Here is an 18,359-nt window from a genome sequence, read left to right on the forward strand (position 1 = left end):
ACTCTACTTCTCTTTCATCTGTTAAACACCTGTACTCAATTCATCTAACTAGATACATTACACATCTCTATGTATTGGCCAAGAACTGCCTAGCACACTGCTCAGAAAGTGTGAAACAGAGATTCTTGCAAGCACAGTAATTCTTACACTGACCCAGCTTCACATCCGGTTTGACTTGATACACACATTACAAAACCTGCCACACAGACACATCTGGTCTCTGTCTTGGGTTTGGAGTTGTCTTGTGAGATGACTCCAACTACTTTCCAACAAACCTTTTTATGACCTGCAGAGTACACTCATAAATCAAGAATTCTGGCTAATCTACATTTGAAGAACAGTAGTTTCTAAAACTATTCCAGTTCTCTCTGCTGCAATGATGGTTCTGGGCTATTTTAATATATGTCTACTGCCAGCAGCTGGAAGGCAATTACAGAAATTCAAGGGTGCCAAAACACTGTGTTGCATCTGACACATACTTCAGCTGTAAGAAATGTTGCAGTTCAGACACAATACTCATTTTACATTAGCTGGAGAGTCTGCCTGCAGCTAGCATTTATTTTAGTTATATACATATTGCCAAGACTGCATCCATTCATTATCTAAATTAAATTTAAAAGAAAATCATCTTTTATTTTCCTATGTGAAATAACTTTTAATTATGCATTTTAAATGGTGTATTTAAAATAGGAGGAACAACGTAATCCCAGTTTTCTTCCTATTTTCTCCATTACTGTGACTGCTGCTCTGTGACCCAGAAGCCACTGGACTCTTTTCAATTGATCACTATATGAAGAAAAGCTGAAGGTCTGCAGTACAGAATCACAGAAGATGTACTGAAAGGATAAGTCTTGCCCTGAGCAACTGCTGTGTAATGTGATAAAAGACTCCAAACATATGGGTTTTTTTAATGAGCATGTTAAAGAATCGTGTTTCTTGCTTTCTGGTGCTCATAGCATTACAGAATTTTAGTAAATATAGAGAACTGTATTTTCTGCTGCTAATACAACAAGTAAGAAAGCAAAAACGCAACTGCCATGTTGAGAATCAAAGCTTACAGCTATCAGATGACCAGTGGCTTTCCAAAAAAAAAAAAAAAAACCAACCAAAAAAGGAGCAATGATATTGAGGTTGAGGTACACAGTGTAATAAAAGTGGAAAAGCTGCTTGAAAATTCTCAACTCTATCACTGGGAAAGACTGAAAAGGAGAATCTACCTACAGGCTGTTAAACAGGTAAGTACACGACATACATTAAATCACACCCATAAAAAGAACTGAAAAAAGAGAAAATAAGGAAGAACTATCAGAATTTTCTATCAGACGAACTAAAAATGCCAATAAAGTTCTTCACGCAGCACTTTGCCAAGTGACAGGAAGATGGAACAAGACAGATCTGCCTTGCCAGTTTCTGAGGCCAACATATACAAGTTGTCACACAAAACAAAAGCACTTAATCATTTAAAAAAAGGGGAGGGAGCAATCAGTATACTTACCAATTCATCCACAGAAAGGACAGACTTAAGACAGAAGAAAAGAGTTACGTAATTAGAGAAACAGGTAATTGGAGCTTTAAGAAAGTGTATTAAAGTAAAAGACCTATTTCAAAAGAAATTTACCAGCAGGTACATTTTATTACAGGGAATTTCTAAAAACCGAACTGCTGTAGTTGCTTTTAGTAGCAATTTTGGTATTTCATTGTGATTATCATTAAAAACACCCTAACCTTATTATAGTATTGAAAACAGTACTTTCTGCTAAAATATCAAGAACTATAAAGAACAGCACAATAACATGAAAAGCACTGTAATACTTGAGAGGAAAAAGCAGAAGAAGGTAATTTACTTCCTGTCTGTTCTGACATTTAAGAAGCCATTTAACTGATAGGTAAATAAGCTACATGGCAGTTTTCTGAACATATCACAGAAAAATATGTCTTCTATAATACAGTACTTGATACTGACAGTGGATTTTTTCACTTCAGAAAGCATAACAAAAGGCATTTTACAATAGTGACTTACAGGATGGTGAGAGATAACAAAAAAAAAACCAACAAATTGTTATGCACAAGAAAATAAATCTATTATGCAACTCCATTCTCATACTAAAAACGTTATCATGCTTAGACTAAGCAAACACATCACCCCTAAAAGCTACAGCTTATAGTGCCCATATTTATATAAAGAATCTACATACAAAAGAAGAGCGGTTACAGTTAATAAAGAAAGCAGCAAATTAACTGCTACAAAAGCAGCTTCTTCTCACACCACACACACTGTTGACACAGTCTCTCTTTGGCACAGAGACTTCTAACTGCCAGAAGGTCAGCATGACAGTTTTTATTTACCTAAAACTCAGACTTCTCATTTTTACTGTCATTTAAGAAAGTTCAATTTTGCTTGCTCAAGCTACAGAAAACTGTGAAGTTTTATATATCTACAAGAGTTTAAAAGTGAGCTTCTCTCCACTGAAACTATAAAATCCCTGAAGGCAAAGTAAAAAAACCTCAAAAGATTAGCCCTCAAGTCTATAAAAAAAGAAGGAGCTACGTGTAAATAAAGGAGAGAACATCAGCCTAGACTGTTAGCAAATTCAACTTCAACATGGATAAAATCTGAAGCAATACAAGAAAAAAATGTACTTATTGTTAGCTGTCTGAAACAGGCTGAGGTCACTTGCATGGAGATTTAATATATCTTTAGAAATTGCTTCTAACAAAGTAAGGAGAAAGAAACACATTAGAAGTATGACTGCGTCACTCAGCAGTTAAGTCTCACTAATAAAATTTAGGAATGAAAATCACGTGCTAAAAATTGGTTGGCTAATCATTTTGCTCCATGTAAACCTGAAGCCTAACACTTAGAGTATGTGGGTGGTATTTAACTAACTCTTATTTACATGTCCAGTTAATAATGGCTCTAAAAAACCTTTAGCTATAGCTATAATTCAATACAGACTAAATTATGTGTGGATAATGCAGAAAATATTATTCTTTATACTGAGCATGCAAATATGTAGATGTAAGAATACAGCTGTAATTCACTTACACCCTTTGGATGTGAAACCGAAAGAATTTGGGATAGTCTTATTTAGAGAACAGCCTAGATGGCCTGAGAGCCTATTGCTGTGTTTTATTTTACATTAATTAACAGGACAAAATAGCAGAGACTATTTTAACATTTCACAGATGGTGAGACTTGCTATTTGGAAGGAACTTGTGAAGCAGTTTCAAAAACAGCTAGATGGTAATCTTTGAATTATGCAAAGAGTTAGAAATCAGAACCTAGTCAGCATTACACCACTTCCTGATTTTAAAAGTATCAGTATTAGAGTATGAATCTTTGCTGCAGATAGTAACAAGGCATACTATACTCTGGATATCAGTCAATGCTAACAAGTTCCACAGTTAAATTACTATTATCTTCTGGTATACATTTTAAAGGTCTAAGTTTCTCAAAACCATATTTCACAAAATTATCAGTTGTCTATTGGTCTTTTTATGACAGTATGTGGAATATAACAATGGAGAGCATCTATAGCATTCTGAAAGAAAAAATACAAGGGAGAGGAATGTGACATCATCTGCCATCTCCTCCTATGGCAAAACAATCCCATTCCTACTCTTATATTCTTGCTACATCAAGAACAGATTTTTACTTCTAGACTATTTTATAACATGTGAAGATTTGGCTGTGTTTTTACATTGGAAGCTATCATCTTTCACTACTTCTGCTGCCATAAAAGCATTATAATTCACCACAATATTTTCTTACTTTGCTTTAATAAACTGCTCAGAAAAGTTCTACGTAAAACTGACTTACATTCTTACTTATTATTTTTAATGGTTCCTAAACACTACCAATAAATCTTATTTTAAAAAGAAAAAAAGTGAACTCTCTCCAACATCTTTAGCATGAAAATTTATAATCAGCTTATTCATAACTCACAAGGAAGAGCTGCAGACAGGAAAGGGGAAAGTACAATCCTCCATTCAAGCCACTGTACTCACCAGCTTTGCCTTAATAGCCCCCGAATCCACATTCTGACCAGTTTTGGCATGTAGCTGAAGTTGGACAGCATGAAGCTGCAAAAGCTGATCGTGGACTTCCTTTTCCAATACTGCTTTCTCTGCCTGGGTTTCTGTCAGTTCAGACTTCAGATCAACTAACTGTGCCTGGAAGATAAAAACCATTGTAGTAATTAGAGAAATAATATCAGAACTGACACACACGAATATATCTTTTGCTGGCACGTTTTACAGCTAAATGCCATAATACAAATAACAGTACATGCTGTCATGCGTTCCTCTGTAGCCCTTCACAAGCACTCCATCATTTGCAGGCTTTTTTCCTCTGCATTTTCTACTGCATCCATCATCCACAGATCAAGCATTAAACCACTGCACTTGTGAAAATAACAGGAGCTGGATTTTTCTGACAGAGGCCACGACATCTGATGCTGATGTCCACTTTGAGACAGAATTCTGTCATTTAAAACTACAATAGGATTTACAATCATAGCAACATGCATCAAAGCACTATTCATACTTTAATACAACTACATCTTACCAGAAAAATATATATATATATTGACCAATATATTAATGGAATTATTAAAGCAGTGCTAAAATCAAAGAACCCAATTCACAACAGATCTACTATCAACAACTTAAATGAAACAGCCAATCAAGTAGGCAAACCAGAAGCCATGAGTTAATATGTCCCTAAAATGTTTGTAGAAAATCACAGTCATGAACTCTAACATGAAAAAAAAGAAAATTTTTGAAATGTTAAAATACAGTCTACATGCATACTTGTAACAGGAATAACAGAACAAATATACATTTTTACCAGGCTACCTGCTATCCATAAGTTCAAGTAGATTTTTATAAGATAACCTCAATTTTTACAAGCTTTAAAGCTATTACCTACCCATGAAAACACAGCAGATGCCAGGGGAGAATTTTGATCATGTTTTGTACTTTAAAGGTAAATTCAGATTCTATTTTTACTTCCAAAAATCTGGAACTTAAAAGCAAAATGGAAAAGTCACCAATTCTTAAAAAAAGATCTCACATTAATGCAAGGTATTTTAGATATTTTAATAACACTATCCTGATGTTCAAATTCACATTGAATACCAAGTCAACACTCTTCCCATCCAATTACCTTAGGCTGCTTTAAAAGGTCCGTATCAGTTTTAAAAAGCAGAAAGGATATGAATATCAGTACTCACTGGGTCTAATTAAGGTATCTAATTTAGATGGACAGCCTCCTTAAGCTTCCAGCATAATTATCAGACATAAGTAGGCTCTTCCAGAGGTGATTCAAGAGCACTTCAATTACACAGCAGCTTGATGAGACAGGTCAAGTCAACCTCCAGCTCACTGCTATGAAGAACAACGTCCCTGGCTATTCTGCCTTACCCAGTGTCTCAGGGACAAGAGGGTGGGAGAAACCCTGCCAATGAGCTCTGCTGCCTTCTGAGTGAACTGTCCAGAAGAGCTCAATAGCTCTTTTATATCTGTATCTATTATATAATATCTCTGACCACTTCCACAGAGCCCCTACAGATCAGGTTAGCATTCAGCTTTTGTGTTGAAGAAACTGACTGCACACACTTTCACTTTCTAACCTTTGGAATGACAAGAAACCTGAATAATTTGTAAACCTTCACAGAATTCTACAGCAGAAATTGCCTTCCACAGTGAGATTTGGAAAAGGGAGTGCCAGGTGACCTACCAAGGCCTTTATCTGCTCCCCCTGAGCAGAAATGGCAACAGAATAGCAAACAGTCTTCTGGGGAATGTAGTAACTCTTCTCTTCCAGGACAGGTGCCTGCACCTGCAGCACCAACTCTTTAACTCCCAATGCACTACATGATGTTATGATGTGGAATACCAAAATCATAAAACCATGACAAAGGCCTTCAGTACGACTCTTGCTGCCACTGGTTTTTAATCCTCACTTCCCTCAGTTTACATTATAAAGGAAAGCTCACTGGAAAACCAGCAGTTCCATATATTAACTTCTGAAAGATGCTCAGTAAAACAGGAGAGGAGTCAGAGGCAGAAAATGAAGCAAGGAACACAAGAATCACAGATGCAGACACGCATTCTGAGAGCACCACTCACTGCATGAGGCTGCGGTACTGCACAGGAGCACAATATCAGACCCTATAAAGATTGTGTTTCAACCTGCACAAGCAAAACGAGGATAAACTTAAGCTGCACAGGCATCTGCACCAATCCTTTTATTGGCAACTTTTCAGATGCGCTCTCCACCAAGGCCACTGAAGGTGAGATGTCATGCACCTCCACGCACACATCTCAATATACCTATAAATGTACTGCACATAGAGCAGGTCACTGGAGGCTGCTCTAGCACTTGCTGAGAAGCCAGCTGGGGGCAAAAGTAACACACACCTACAGGAGACCATTTAGCTTCATGGTTACGAGCATTTAGGAGAAATCAGTAAAGAGAGAACAGAAACTTTCACTTGTTAACAGTAATGGACAGAGGTTGAAGGGAAGGCTGTCTGTTTAACATCCTTACATCCTCTAACTTGCTGAATCAGTCAGAAGAGGAAATGGGAGAAAAAGGCTTTTGAACAGAAGGACATTCCTTTCAACTTTCAAATACTTACTTTACTTGACATATGAATCCAGCAGAACTAAATTATAGTTACAGTCATTTTACACCCTCAAAATACCATTAGAAGCTGTAGCTACATCATATTTATATAAAACCCTTAATCCATAACTAAGGATTATCACTAAAACACATGTTTGGTAAGTTCTAAAAACTACCTAGCTGTTCATTTTCTATCTGCATTATTAACAGAATAACTGCTTTTATTGTTAAAATATTTCTAGATTGACACTGGGGAAGCAAACACAGCTCCTCCTCTAATGTTAACATTACACAGCTTTAAACCAGAGAGTTTCCACAAAGCTAGCAATATAAGATAACCTAAATGTGGATATGTAGTCATAGACAGAAAGCACATTATTTTCATTTAAAACACACAAAAATAACAACAACAAAAAACAACATAGTAAAGATGATGTATCATCATTAATCTTCTGTGTGACCATGCCTACAAAGTACGTACCCCTAACAGTTAATAAATGTGGTGTCACTGTAATGCACAACAAGTTAACTTGAAGACACAACATTTGTTACATGGGAATTATTTTTACATGTTCTAAAATGCTACATGTTTTTCAAGACTATATGCTTTAACTGTTAGAAGGTCCCAAGACAGAAGCAAGAATCATATGTAATTTAATTCAAAAGCTCAAAAACTTACAAGTCTTTGAATTGATCGAGCAAAATTACTACATTTCTAATATTACATATAAAATGTTAAACTTTATTCCCATTTTAACTAGAAGAGATGCTGGAGTCCTCTACTACTAATCCAATAGAATGAATATAAATAGTAAATATATACCAAAAATATAAACAACAAAACCATTATAACACCACTGTCACAGGTCATGCAAAGGCAGAAGATGTCCTTCCTTTTGAGACCCACCAGTACTGAAGGAGAGGACAAACAGAGAAGAATTAATCTGCAGCAAACAAAGTTTCAAAAATCACAGTAACTGCTCATATTCATGGGCAGGAAATATCAGATCATTCATCCTCTTCCACTGAGGCACAAAATCCTCTTTATTTAACATGGTATACAACTGTGCTGATTAGCAAGTATTACACAGTATTGTATTGATTTATAAGCAGAATAACACTTCAGTTCCTCTGCTAACTCATTTGTGAGTCCATACACTAAGCAACCTACAGCCAGCAGCAGGACTGAACTGCAGCTCAGGGAAGCATGATTCCATCAGGGAAATCTTCTTACAGCACTACAGCGCAGTGAGAAGAGAACTGGACACAAAAGACGCTGTATTGGCACAACTCTTCTACCCTTTTATTCTCAAGGGTGTTGGAAGGTCAGTGCTTTTTGGGATATTTTCATTTCTGTCTCTGACTTGATGAAGTCCTCCTGTACTCTTCCTACACCAAGATTCAAAACTGGAATTAAGTACCAATGGCAATGGGAAGTGCCTGGTTTTAGGCCTTAAAATACAAGCCAAAACTTACCAAAATCAATTAGAAAACATTTAAGTTTCTTCTCTATGAAAGGGAATCAGGCCATTTGCTTCAATGCTTCACTTTTCCCATTACTTTTGTCTGTGAACAATAGATAGTAGTTTTCTGAAATGTTCAGAGATCCATAAATGTATCAGCTCAGTAATGACTTCTAACCAAAAGCACTGAGAAGTTACATAAGCTGAGTCAGTATGGAAAAGATTTGAAGCACTGTCCTCAAGCACAATCACTGATTTCTCAATCAGTGTATCAGAGAAGTGCCTGCTAATTTCTTTGTATTCACTGTTCCACTCATTTACACTGATTACAATGTCAGCTGTACAAAACCTACTCCGTGGTTTCTTACCTTTTTCTCCTCACTATTAAAAATTAAAGGTAAATCCACGTGTTTTTGTTTCGTTTTGCTCTAGCTCCAAGTACCAGAAAACAAGTGCTATTTCAGAAAGAGCAATTGCTTCACGTTACCTTCGCACTGGCATGTAATCAATTTACCTTTAAACTCTGAGATAAGTTTGTGACTCAAGTAAACTGCAGATTTTGGTCAAATTAATTAAACAGTACAGCAGTACATATTTGTCTTCCAAATGATCTAAAGTGCACAGATTATAAACATGATTTGTATCTCACTGAGATCTTACACCTATGAAAACTGAAACCGGGTATAAAGGAAAATCACTCAAGAATTTATAAATGACTTTTTTTTCCCCCATAGGAAATGAAATAAATCATAGCCCTAAGTAACAAACAAGTACTTATTCCACAGATCATTCAAAAGTATTACTGCAAAAATTAAAACAAAAACAAACCTCTCAACAAAACATACATAATGACCTTCTTCTTTAGCAGTTCACATTTCTTCTTCAAGTAGCTACAAGTTATAGGCCCATATGTTGCTATCAATATAATCGCTCATTTTAAATGCATTTACCTGCATTTACAGTCACTGAGTTGTTCACGTCTTACCTGGCATTTTTCATTTGGAGGGAGAGGAGAGTCTTAAAAATCAAATAAATATCACTGAGGTCTCATTATTTCATACCATACTTTGTAATTTCTTCAGATGTTGGTCAGAAAAGAAAAATACGTTTATCTACTTGCACTTTCAAAAAAAAAAAACAAAAAACAGAAAGTGTTTGAATAATTAACCCAAAATCTTATCTTTATTTCTGTAACATCTCAGAACTGTACTCAAAAGAGCAACGCAAACTTCTGAACATAAAAGAATAAAAGCGTGGACTTTGCCCTGGACAACATACAAAGTAAATATAGGAAGGAAACAATGAATAAATGTAACATGAAAAGGAAGTACAGAAACATTTGTGTATAGAAGGGCACAACAGGAAACACACAGATGGCATACTAAAACCACAAGTTACCAGCTTTCACCATCAGCAGAGCTTGAATGAGGAATCAGAAGATGGCAATATTGCGGGCTCCCAGACCCAAAGCTTCAGAGGGAGCAAGCCCAGAATTACAAAATCGTGGATAGTGGGATGATGGCAATTAATATCACCTTAACAAGAAGCAACCTGCCTCTCACTTCTGAAAAGGAAAGCAGCTGCAGAGGGGGGCAAGCAGAGAGCTGACAGAAGAAATCAAGTAATGATTTTAGTTTTGGGAAAAGGTCTTTCACGTTCTGAGCAGAATAAGTAACAGTTGCATTTGATTTAATGGATATGACAAAATAATACTTGGCCATTGCCCAGACATGAGAACTAAAACCAAAGCATAGCTGAAATGGAAACAAGCTTACAGGTCCGAATGTTATTTGTGCAAAGCAATGGCATCACTCACCCCAACAAATAGAAAAAAAAAAACAAAAAAAACCTTAATTCTCTCTACACTGAATTGTAGCAAGTGATTTTTGAGGCTTGTAATGACACACTTTTCAGTATCTCAATTTCCAGCTTACATTAAGAACATATTAAGTATTGTACAAATGATGAGGCATTACAGACACATTAGAAAACACAGATTTCCAGCAAAGGAAAGCTAAGTACAATAAAAAAACTTCCACTGTAGTAATACTGCCAGTGAGTAAAAGCCATAAGCCAAGCAGTCATTAAATGTCTTCAATGTAACAAATATTCTTTAAAGATTTTTTTAATTTGTCTTTAATCGAAGGTCTAGCAAAAAGAAAGACAAAAACCAGGATCATTTCTGTGTTAGCTCCCTACACAAGGCAACCATTTTATCTGTATGACTGAATCTCTCCATTTCACCTTCCTTCCCTGCTGATTTGAGTTGAATTGCTGTTTGAGTTTCAAACAGGCTCATTACAGGTTAAAGCTGCAAACCGAGCTGCCTGACTCTGCTCCAAGCTACCAAACAAAACCATGCATGGACAGAAAGGCAAAGAATGCCATGGTGTGGAAGCATCACAGGAGAGAAACAGGGGTGATCAAATTGGATGGTCTTAGTGAGTCAGGAGGGTGCTCACTATTTGCATTAGAAAAAAACCAAAAACAAATACCTTTCCTGACAAATGAGTCAGAAGTGAGATTTCACTAGTTCCATTGATTCTGTTATTGGTAAAACACCTTGTGTGTGCAACTTTGACAAGAGTTAAGGTTATGAGAAAGGTCCCTGTCAGTGGATCTTGCTGTGGGAACAAACCAAAATTCACAGACAAAGCCTATGAGGTACTTTTATTTTTTCAATGTGTGCTCATTTGTTTATACCAGGCTACAGAAAGTTTACCAACAAATATATTCATGTGTTTAAACATTTGCTCCTGATCAGGATCAGGAAGCAAACAGTGCACCTACTCTTTGCATTCTGCTTCAGTATATGCACAAAAAAAACCAACACGAATATCAAGAAATAGTGCTCACATTCTTTGGGGGCTTTTTTTTTTTTTTTTTTTTTTAAGAGAAAAATGTTGCATAGAGGCAAAAATAGGTTAAAAAACTGATCATATTTTACAAACAGTGAAATCATTATTTCCAAGTATTCCAGAATATTACACAACTGTGGGACAGAAAACAATTTTTCAAGAGCTGACATGCAACCACTGCAGCTTGTTGCCCAAACACACGCAGATGCAGACACAACATGAGGAGGTCTGGCAGCAGCAGAGATGGGGAGCGCATTTAGGAAATGGACGGCCAACATACTAATGAGTTTTCTTGGGAACCGCTGGACTTTGGCATCAGCCAAAGATATTATCAAGCAAAGCATTATGTTTCTCTGACAGCTGGGAAAAAAACACAATAATTGTGCAGTATACCATCTGTGTCTCTTCTTCACTGAACCACACTTAGGCCACAGCTCCCCAAAGGGCAGGACTATTCCACCTCTCCCTCGGCCCTGACTCATCTGCTTCCTTCTTCAGACTGAGCAATGCTTGCTGCGACTTCTCACAACTCTACAAAGTTTGTAGGACTTGTCCAAAATAGAAACCATGACACAGCACACAGCCTTATTCATTTCACTGTGCTCTTTGCAAAGCCGAAGTGACAGCACTGTACAAAATACATGTCTCTGAATAAATCATACACCTTGGAATCATAATCCTGGATGATCAAAAAAAAAAACCACTGACTGCAACAAAAGCACAGAATGCTTACCTCTTATCAATGACAAAAATGAGTAGCTCGTCTCAAATTATTTCAAGAGGCTGAATTTGCAAATTTTGTAATGAAATTGTTCATTTCATTATTTTCAGGACTCCAAAACAGGACATGTGACATCAACTTAAAACTTACTAAAAGCTTTTTCTCATATGGCTAATAAGAATGCTAACAACAAAACTTATAGCTATAAACTTCCTAAACAAATATGAAAGCCAACACCACGCACATGGGGGAAAAAAAAGATTTTCCCTTGAATTTAGTGTAAGTATGGAGGTAGCGTTGGCAACTCTCAACAATTAAACAATTGATAACATAACAACATTTTAAAGCATCTTGTAAATGTAAAATTTGCTTTCCATTTCTATGTGAATTGATGCATTAGTTCCCATTTCTGTGGCAGTGTACAGGAACTGCTGAGCTACAACCTGAACCAGCCACTGAACACCTGGAAGAGACCCTGTCAGTGCTGGGAGACAGGTGGAGGCAATTCACCCATGATCAGAAGCCTGGCTCCACCCCTCTTAGATTCACTTAAGCACTGCCTGCCACTAAGGAAGGATCTCTTGCTGAAGATCCCACCTTTGTGGGGTTTTTCTGTGAGCCTAGATCTCCACAGCTGGGTGAGCATTCTTCTTTTGTAACATCTTCTCATTGCACTGGTCCTGCTGCTGTTACAGCCAGTCACTGATCTTTTTCATCTCTTTCATTAGAATACCTGGTACTACAGCAACATATCACTATTTCATGCTATTACTTTGTTTTTCCTTGATGTCAAGTACATGTATTTTGTCAGTTTTTTTTTTTTTAATATTACTGTAAATTCTGTTTGTACTTGCTTAGAGGCGCACAAATCACAACTTTTTTGTAATTGCTGGCAGTACATTGCTGCCAGCCATCTAATTCCTGAATGCCTCATACACTTCCAGTTGCCTATGCTCCTAATTGCTTATGAGGAATACTGAATGGAGCTTTTAGAAGTCATTTTGGTAGCTTTATCATAGGCACTATTTTGGAGGTCAGACTAGCTATGCAGTATAATTCATTACACAAAACTAAGAGTTACAAACTAAAATACCCCCATTGCTTAAAATTTGCATCTCCTAATAAGTGAGAGAAAAAGAGAATACAGTTCAGCATTTGACTACTCAATGACTGAAATTAAGGTGAGCTAGTTAAACAGGATTACAAATCCATGACTTTTGATATAGGAAAACGTGAATTAAATGCAGGTCATCCCTTTAAAAAGGTGAATACTGTACTTCCACTGTCTGAACATCTGCAAACTAATCTAATTCTAAGATACAAGCTGTATTGCATCTCATTCCAGATAAACCACATTCCATCCAGTACCAAGTTTTCAATTTGAAAAGAGGAAAAAAAGATTCCAATGTAGAAGTGTAAACAAAGAAGTGACACCTCAGGAGGAGATGAACAATTTAAACACATTTGAAAAAATAAATTAACTTCCTTTTCTTACTAGAAATGTTTCCAGTGTTAAAGGCACATCTGTCATAGGGCAAAGAAACATCTCGGTTATATGTAGGTGCAGTTCAGCTTATAAGTCAAAGGAGAAAGGGGATTAAAAACAAACCAAAGGACCTTTGTAATAAAGTATACGGTCCAATCTTGGTTAAAAAGTACTCCTAATCAACAAAGGAGTTCTGCAGCATGCTCCATAAGATGGACTCAAATTATGTGAAAAAACACCATACATAGCCACCTACGGTTGGCTTTTTTGGGGTACTGAGTTGCTTTTTTTTTTTTTTTTTTTTTTTTAAATAGGGATCTTCAAGTTACCCACACACACTACACATGCTTTAGCTGATACAGCACAAGTTACTTAAAGAAATAAGAATTCAGCTTAAAGGAATTTCCTCTTCTAAATCTACTAACTGATTTCCAGTTCAACAGTAACAAAAATACATAGGCAAATAACCTCTTAGACATTTGCTTAAATGCTTTCTTAAACTCTAGCCTGCAGTTAGCTTAACCCAACTACTAAGACATAGGGTGTGCTCTACCAGACATTCCATTCCAGTTTGTTCATTTAAAATTACAGAATTAGGCTGGCAGGCAAAGTGGCAGTCAAGCTCAGTTTTCACCAGCACGTTAACCTACTACTTTTACTTTCACTGAATTATTTTTTTTTTTTAATGAACATTTAAACAGTGTCAGTCAGCATCATATATTTTTTTTTTTCAGCTCAAATAATATCTGAACAGGAAAGATAAATCCTATGAACTTCCTCTCACTTAGAAATCTGGTCTCTCACACAGTGACTGTTAGCTTGCATCTGCTGACAGTAATGCTGAGAGACAGAGCCCAAGAAAAATCTCTTTTAAAATGGCTGTCATCTCCTTTTGTTCTAACAGCCTGAGGCCCTCGCTGTCCTCCATTATGATACATTCCTGCACTCGTTTAGCACACTGTATGCTATGCTGGTCAAGTCAAGCTTATCTCAAAGACAATGGCTTCCATCACCTAACGATTTTTTTCTCTTTGGTAAGCTACTCCTTTCAAATCTGTGACCAGCAGGAAAAATATGAAAATAAATCCTCCTCCTTTTTAGTTTAACTTAGGGTCATAAATGTTATTAGTATAATTACAACCTTTCATCACTCTAAAGCCTGAGTAAACTTACCTGCATGCATCCGCTGTGCATCTGCATGCCTTCAGGCTGCTTCTGATAGTAACCAGCATCTCAAGTGATTGCACATCCCGTCCTTTACAGAAACCAGCCTTGTCCTCACGCACTTTTTTCACTGTTCTGAAATATCCCCAGCACAATATTTTACCTAAATTCATCTCTGGCAGTTTGTATACACTTTTGGTGTATACAAAAGTGCCAAAACACTCTTCCATGAAACTTCTACAGCAGGAGCTTCTATCTACTCCAACTAAAAACTAACTAAAGTGTGTCTTAAAAGCAATTACACCAATTCCAGAACAGATATTAAGCTGATAAAGCACGTTCTGAACTGTGTTTCTCTTTTCTTGTCTGTAAAACTGTGACAAGGGCAGACGATTCTTCTCAAGGAAATAAAACCCACAATCAATAGAACAATATTCCCAATTATTATCATTAATTTTTTGTACCTACATAAATAATGTCATTTATGAAAACTCCAAATGAAAGTGCACAAGCACCATAATATGATAACTTCAAGCTGCTAAAAAAATAACTGCAATTTTAAATGTCGTGAAATATACCATAACTTGCACCACAAAAAAAGAGAATAAAGTCACTGATCATCCTAACTTCAGTATTAATGTTCTTGAGATTTTTCAAAATACGTAACTCTGTCCTTCATTTTGGACAGAGATTTCTGACTAGAAAAAAAGACAAGACATTCATTCTCAACAGAGCAGCTCCATCTTTCAGAGACTTTAAATGGTAGCTGTCATTTCAAATTTATGACTAATAATCATGAGATCCTATCAACAACTATCAAGACAACACTTTAGCCTCCTAAAGGTCTATTTCAGATAAAGCTTTCTATATGGACACAGGTATGAAACCTAACACTATTATCAGAAATAAAAATATTTCACAAAATAAAATGTTATTTTATTTACTAGCTCTAGATTTTTAGTATCAATTAGTTCTCACTCTAGACACACTAATAGCTATATGATCAAACTATGAACTGTGATCCTTTGCTCTTCAACTCATTCAAGACTAAAGTACAGTCTGTCACTATTTATGTGTCCAAGCCACGGATGATTTTAATTAGATACCAAAATACAAGGGTTGCTTCAAAAGTAATGTCTCCTACTTTATTATGCTGGCCAACAACATCAGAGGTGATGTTGGTGGTATGGCAGTAGAGGTTGAATCTTCCCACCAACATTCCATTACATTTTGTCACCGCGTGACAGACAGCAGCAGAGGGGCAGTCTGATAGAATGGCATGTGACACAGAAGTGTAGATGAAGCAATGGTGTGGAATTGAATTCCTCCATGCAGAAAAATGGCAACCACTGACATTCATCCATACTTACTGAACTCTGAGAGCGAACAGTGGATGTGAGCGTAGTGAAATGGTGGGTGGTGAAGTTCAGCAGCAGCAACAGTGCGTCACATTCACTGGCATACATTTTTACAAGGTGGGGCATGCAGGCTCTTGTTTATTACTGGCAAAAATGTGCAGCTAATGGTGTTGAATGTGCTGAAAAATAGTGTTTTGTAATTGAAAATTTGCGCTATTAAAAAGTGTTATTGTGCTCTTTGTATCTGTGCCAGTTTCCACGGAAATAAAAAGGAGGCGTTACTTTCAGAGCAACCTTTGATCTTTCAGGATCTGACCTTTATAAATTCCTTTCAAAATATTTAAGCATGAAACAACTTTTCAAAGACGTATTTACAAAGTATTAGCTCATTCCCTTACACTGAAAAGTCATCTGCTTTACAAGTCAGTACACCCACCAGTTCTGTGCAATATGCAGTAAATGCTAATTGTCTACTATAAACTCATAAATCTTATTTTACTATGCCTATACAATTAAGTGTGCTGTACAGCTTGACAGCATGCATGCAAACTGTGTACTAAAGCGTATTCAAGTCTATTGCAACATAAATATCAAGAATACTGTAAACATCACTACAGTGAGCACTGTGATGAAATAAAGACTGCAATTAGCAAAACTTCCTTAATGAAGTATTTATTCTACTGTGAAATAACCCAATGCTCTGTTAAGCTCTACTGGTATTTTGCATAACAAGGTTTTCATACCAGGAAGAGATCAGATTAAAACCAAAGCTAATTTAGTTACTTTATTTCCTACTGCAAGGAAACCCTTCAGAAGAGCAAGTTACTGTCAGAAGATTCTTCAATTCCTTCATTGCAATAAGCAAAATACAAAGGACTGCAAGAACCGACACCTCTGGCCTGTCCACTAAAACTCTGCAACGCGCTTACCCACCTGGCTTTCTAAGCAGCTCTCCTTATTCCCATACTTCAAAGCTACTGGAACAAACAATACAAATCTAAAAAGCATGGTCTATAAGAGATACTGAAGATGCTAGCAATTTTTAGCCTAGGGCTAAGATAACCAAATGAAGACTTCTCAGCAGTCCTGCAGCACAAAGTCTATTCTCGTCACAGAAAGACAAGAAGGCATCTAACATCTACACTCTTTAATGACAGGCAAAATGACATCCAAATATACTACAAAAGGAAGCCTCAAGTTGGAAAGCAGCTACGAAACAGAAGAACATAAAATTTCCCAGATTCTCCCTCCCGAGCACTCCAACTGTTGCATAAATCACAGGACCCCATGGCCCTACCTCTTGAGTAACATCAGCACCAGCCAACTCAGCTCCAGCAGATGCTTCTTCCTTCCCACCCTTACTGAAATGCCGGTTTAGACATGAAGAATTCATCATCCTTGAGGTCCCTTCCCACCCATTCTGGGATTTCTATGAATAGTTACTCTTCTCACAGATTGTGAGATCTCTATGAGTTCGACTCAGTTCAGCAGGGGGCAATCTGATCTGCTAGGAGTATGAAGAAGGAACAAGAGGATCTGTCAGGCCTATCCCCATTTTTTTTTTTCATTCACTTGTAGACAGGAATAACACTCTAACTGCTGCCTGTAAGCTTGAAGATTCTTGATGCCTTTGTCCCATTTTGCAAGGATTACCAAGCTTCCTAGAGAGATAATGCAAATACAGTGCCAGCCAGTGGCATCTGCTGCTCAAGATGCTTCTTTCATCACCAAAGACAACTTTTTGTCCCCATAAGCAACTCCGTAACAACACAACCCAAAGCCGGGGATCCGCTGGGCCGGGCCAGGCTCCCGTGGGACAGCCGCCGTCAAGCAGCTCCGGCCCTGAATGCCGAGCGGTCCGGCTGCCGCCCACAGCAGGCCTCACCCTGCCGGGGTCGGGCAGCTCCAACCCCGCAGGCCCCTCAGCACCCCGCCGCCGCGCCCTCACCTCCAGCTTGTGGTTGATCTGGGACACGGTCTGCGCCTTGTGGCAGAGCTGAGCGAAGCAGGAGCTCAGGCTGGTCATCTTCTGCCGCCCCTCGTAGGTGATATCGGCCTGGTCGGGGTCGATCTCGCCCAGCAGCAGGTCCACGTCCACGAAGGCCTTGTCGAACTCCTTCTCCAACACCTCCAGCCAGCGGAACATGGACACCCCGCCGCCCGGAGCCGAGGCCGCGCCGCCCACCCCTCCGCCGCAGGCCGCGCCGCCCGGCCCGCAGGAGCCGACGCCGCCCGCGGCCGACATCCCGCCGCCCGGCCCGGCCTCGCCTCGCACAGGGCCCGGCTAGCGCCCCCGCCCGCCTCAGCCGCCCCCCTCCCGCGCCCTCACGGCGGTCCCGGCTCTCCCGGCGCGGCCACGCAGCCAGGCGAGCGGAACGAGCCCGCGCGCATGCGCCACGCCGCTGACAGGCGGCCTCGGGGGCGGCTGGCGCTGCCTGCCACAACTCCAGGTGGCTCCCAGGCAGCAACGGCTGAGCTCCGAGACCGCGATCGCGGTCGCTGCGCTCCCAGCCGGTGCCGGCAGGAGGCGGCGGGGGTGTCCGTGAGCGGCGCGCCCGAGGCTCAGAGGGGAGCTGAGGGAGCTGCGGGGTCCCGCCCGCAGCCGCAGATTGGAGCCTTCCCCGCGTCTGTTGCTGAAAAGGAGCGGAAGGTTTAAACGTGGCAGCGGTGTTCTTGTC

General features: G+C 38.7%; 1 protein-coding gene across 1 annotated transcript in view; it reads right to left on the reverse strand.

The window, feature by feature from the left end:
* GOPC (golgi associated PDZ and coiled-coil motif containing) overlaps nt 1-17,934 on the reverse strand; it is a 33,292-nt gene extending 15,358 nt beyond the window's left edge. Inside the window, exons 1-2 of the mRNA XM_052681775.1 lie at nt 17,630-17,934; nt 4,009-4,173 (exon numbers count right to left, since the gene is read on the reverse strand). Coding sequence (XP_052537735.1) covers nt 4,009-4,173; nt 17,630-17,926 — 462 coding nt within the window. The 5' untranslated portion in view covers nt 17,927-17,934. The remainder of the gene's footprint in view (nt 1-4,008; nt 4,174-17,629) is intronic.
* Between the last annotated feature and the right edge of the window lie 425 nt (nt 17,935-18,359).

This window comes from Tympanuchus pallidicinctus, unplaced genomic scaffold (genome assembly GCF_026119805.1).
Source record: "Tympanuchus pallidicinctus isolate F22 unplaced genomic scaffold, pur_lepc_1.0 scaffold1, whole genome shotgun sequence".
Lineage (NCBI taxonomy): Eukaryota > Metazoa > Chordata > Aves > Galliformes > Phasianidae > Tympanuchus > Tympanuchus pallidicinctus.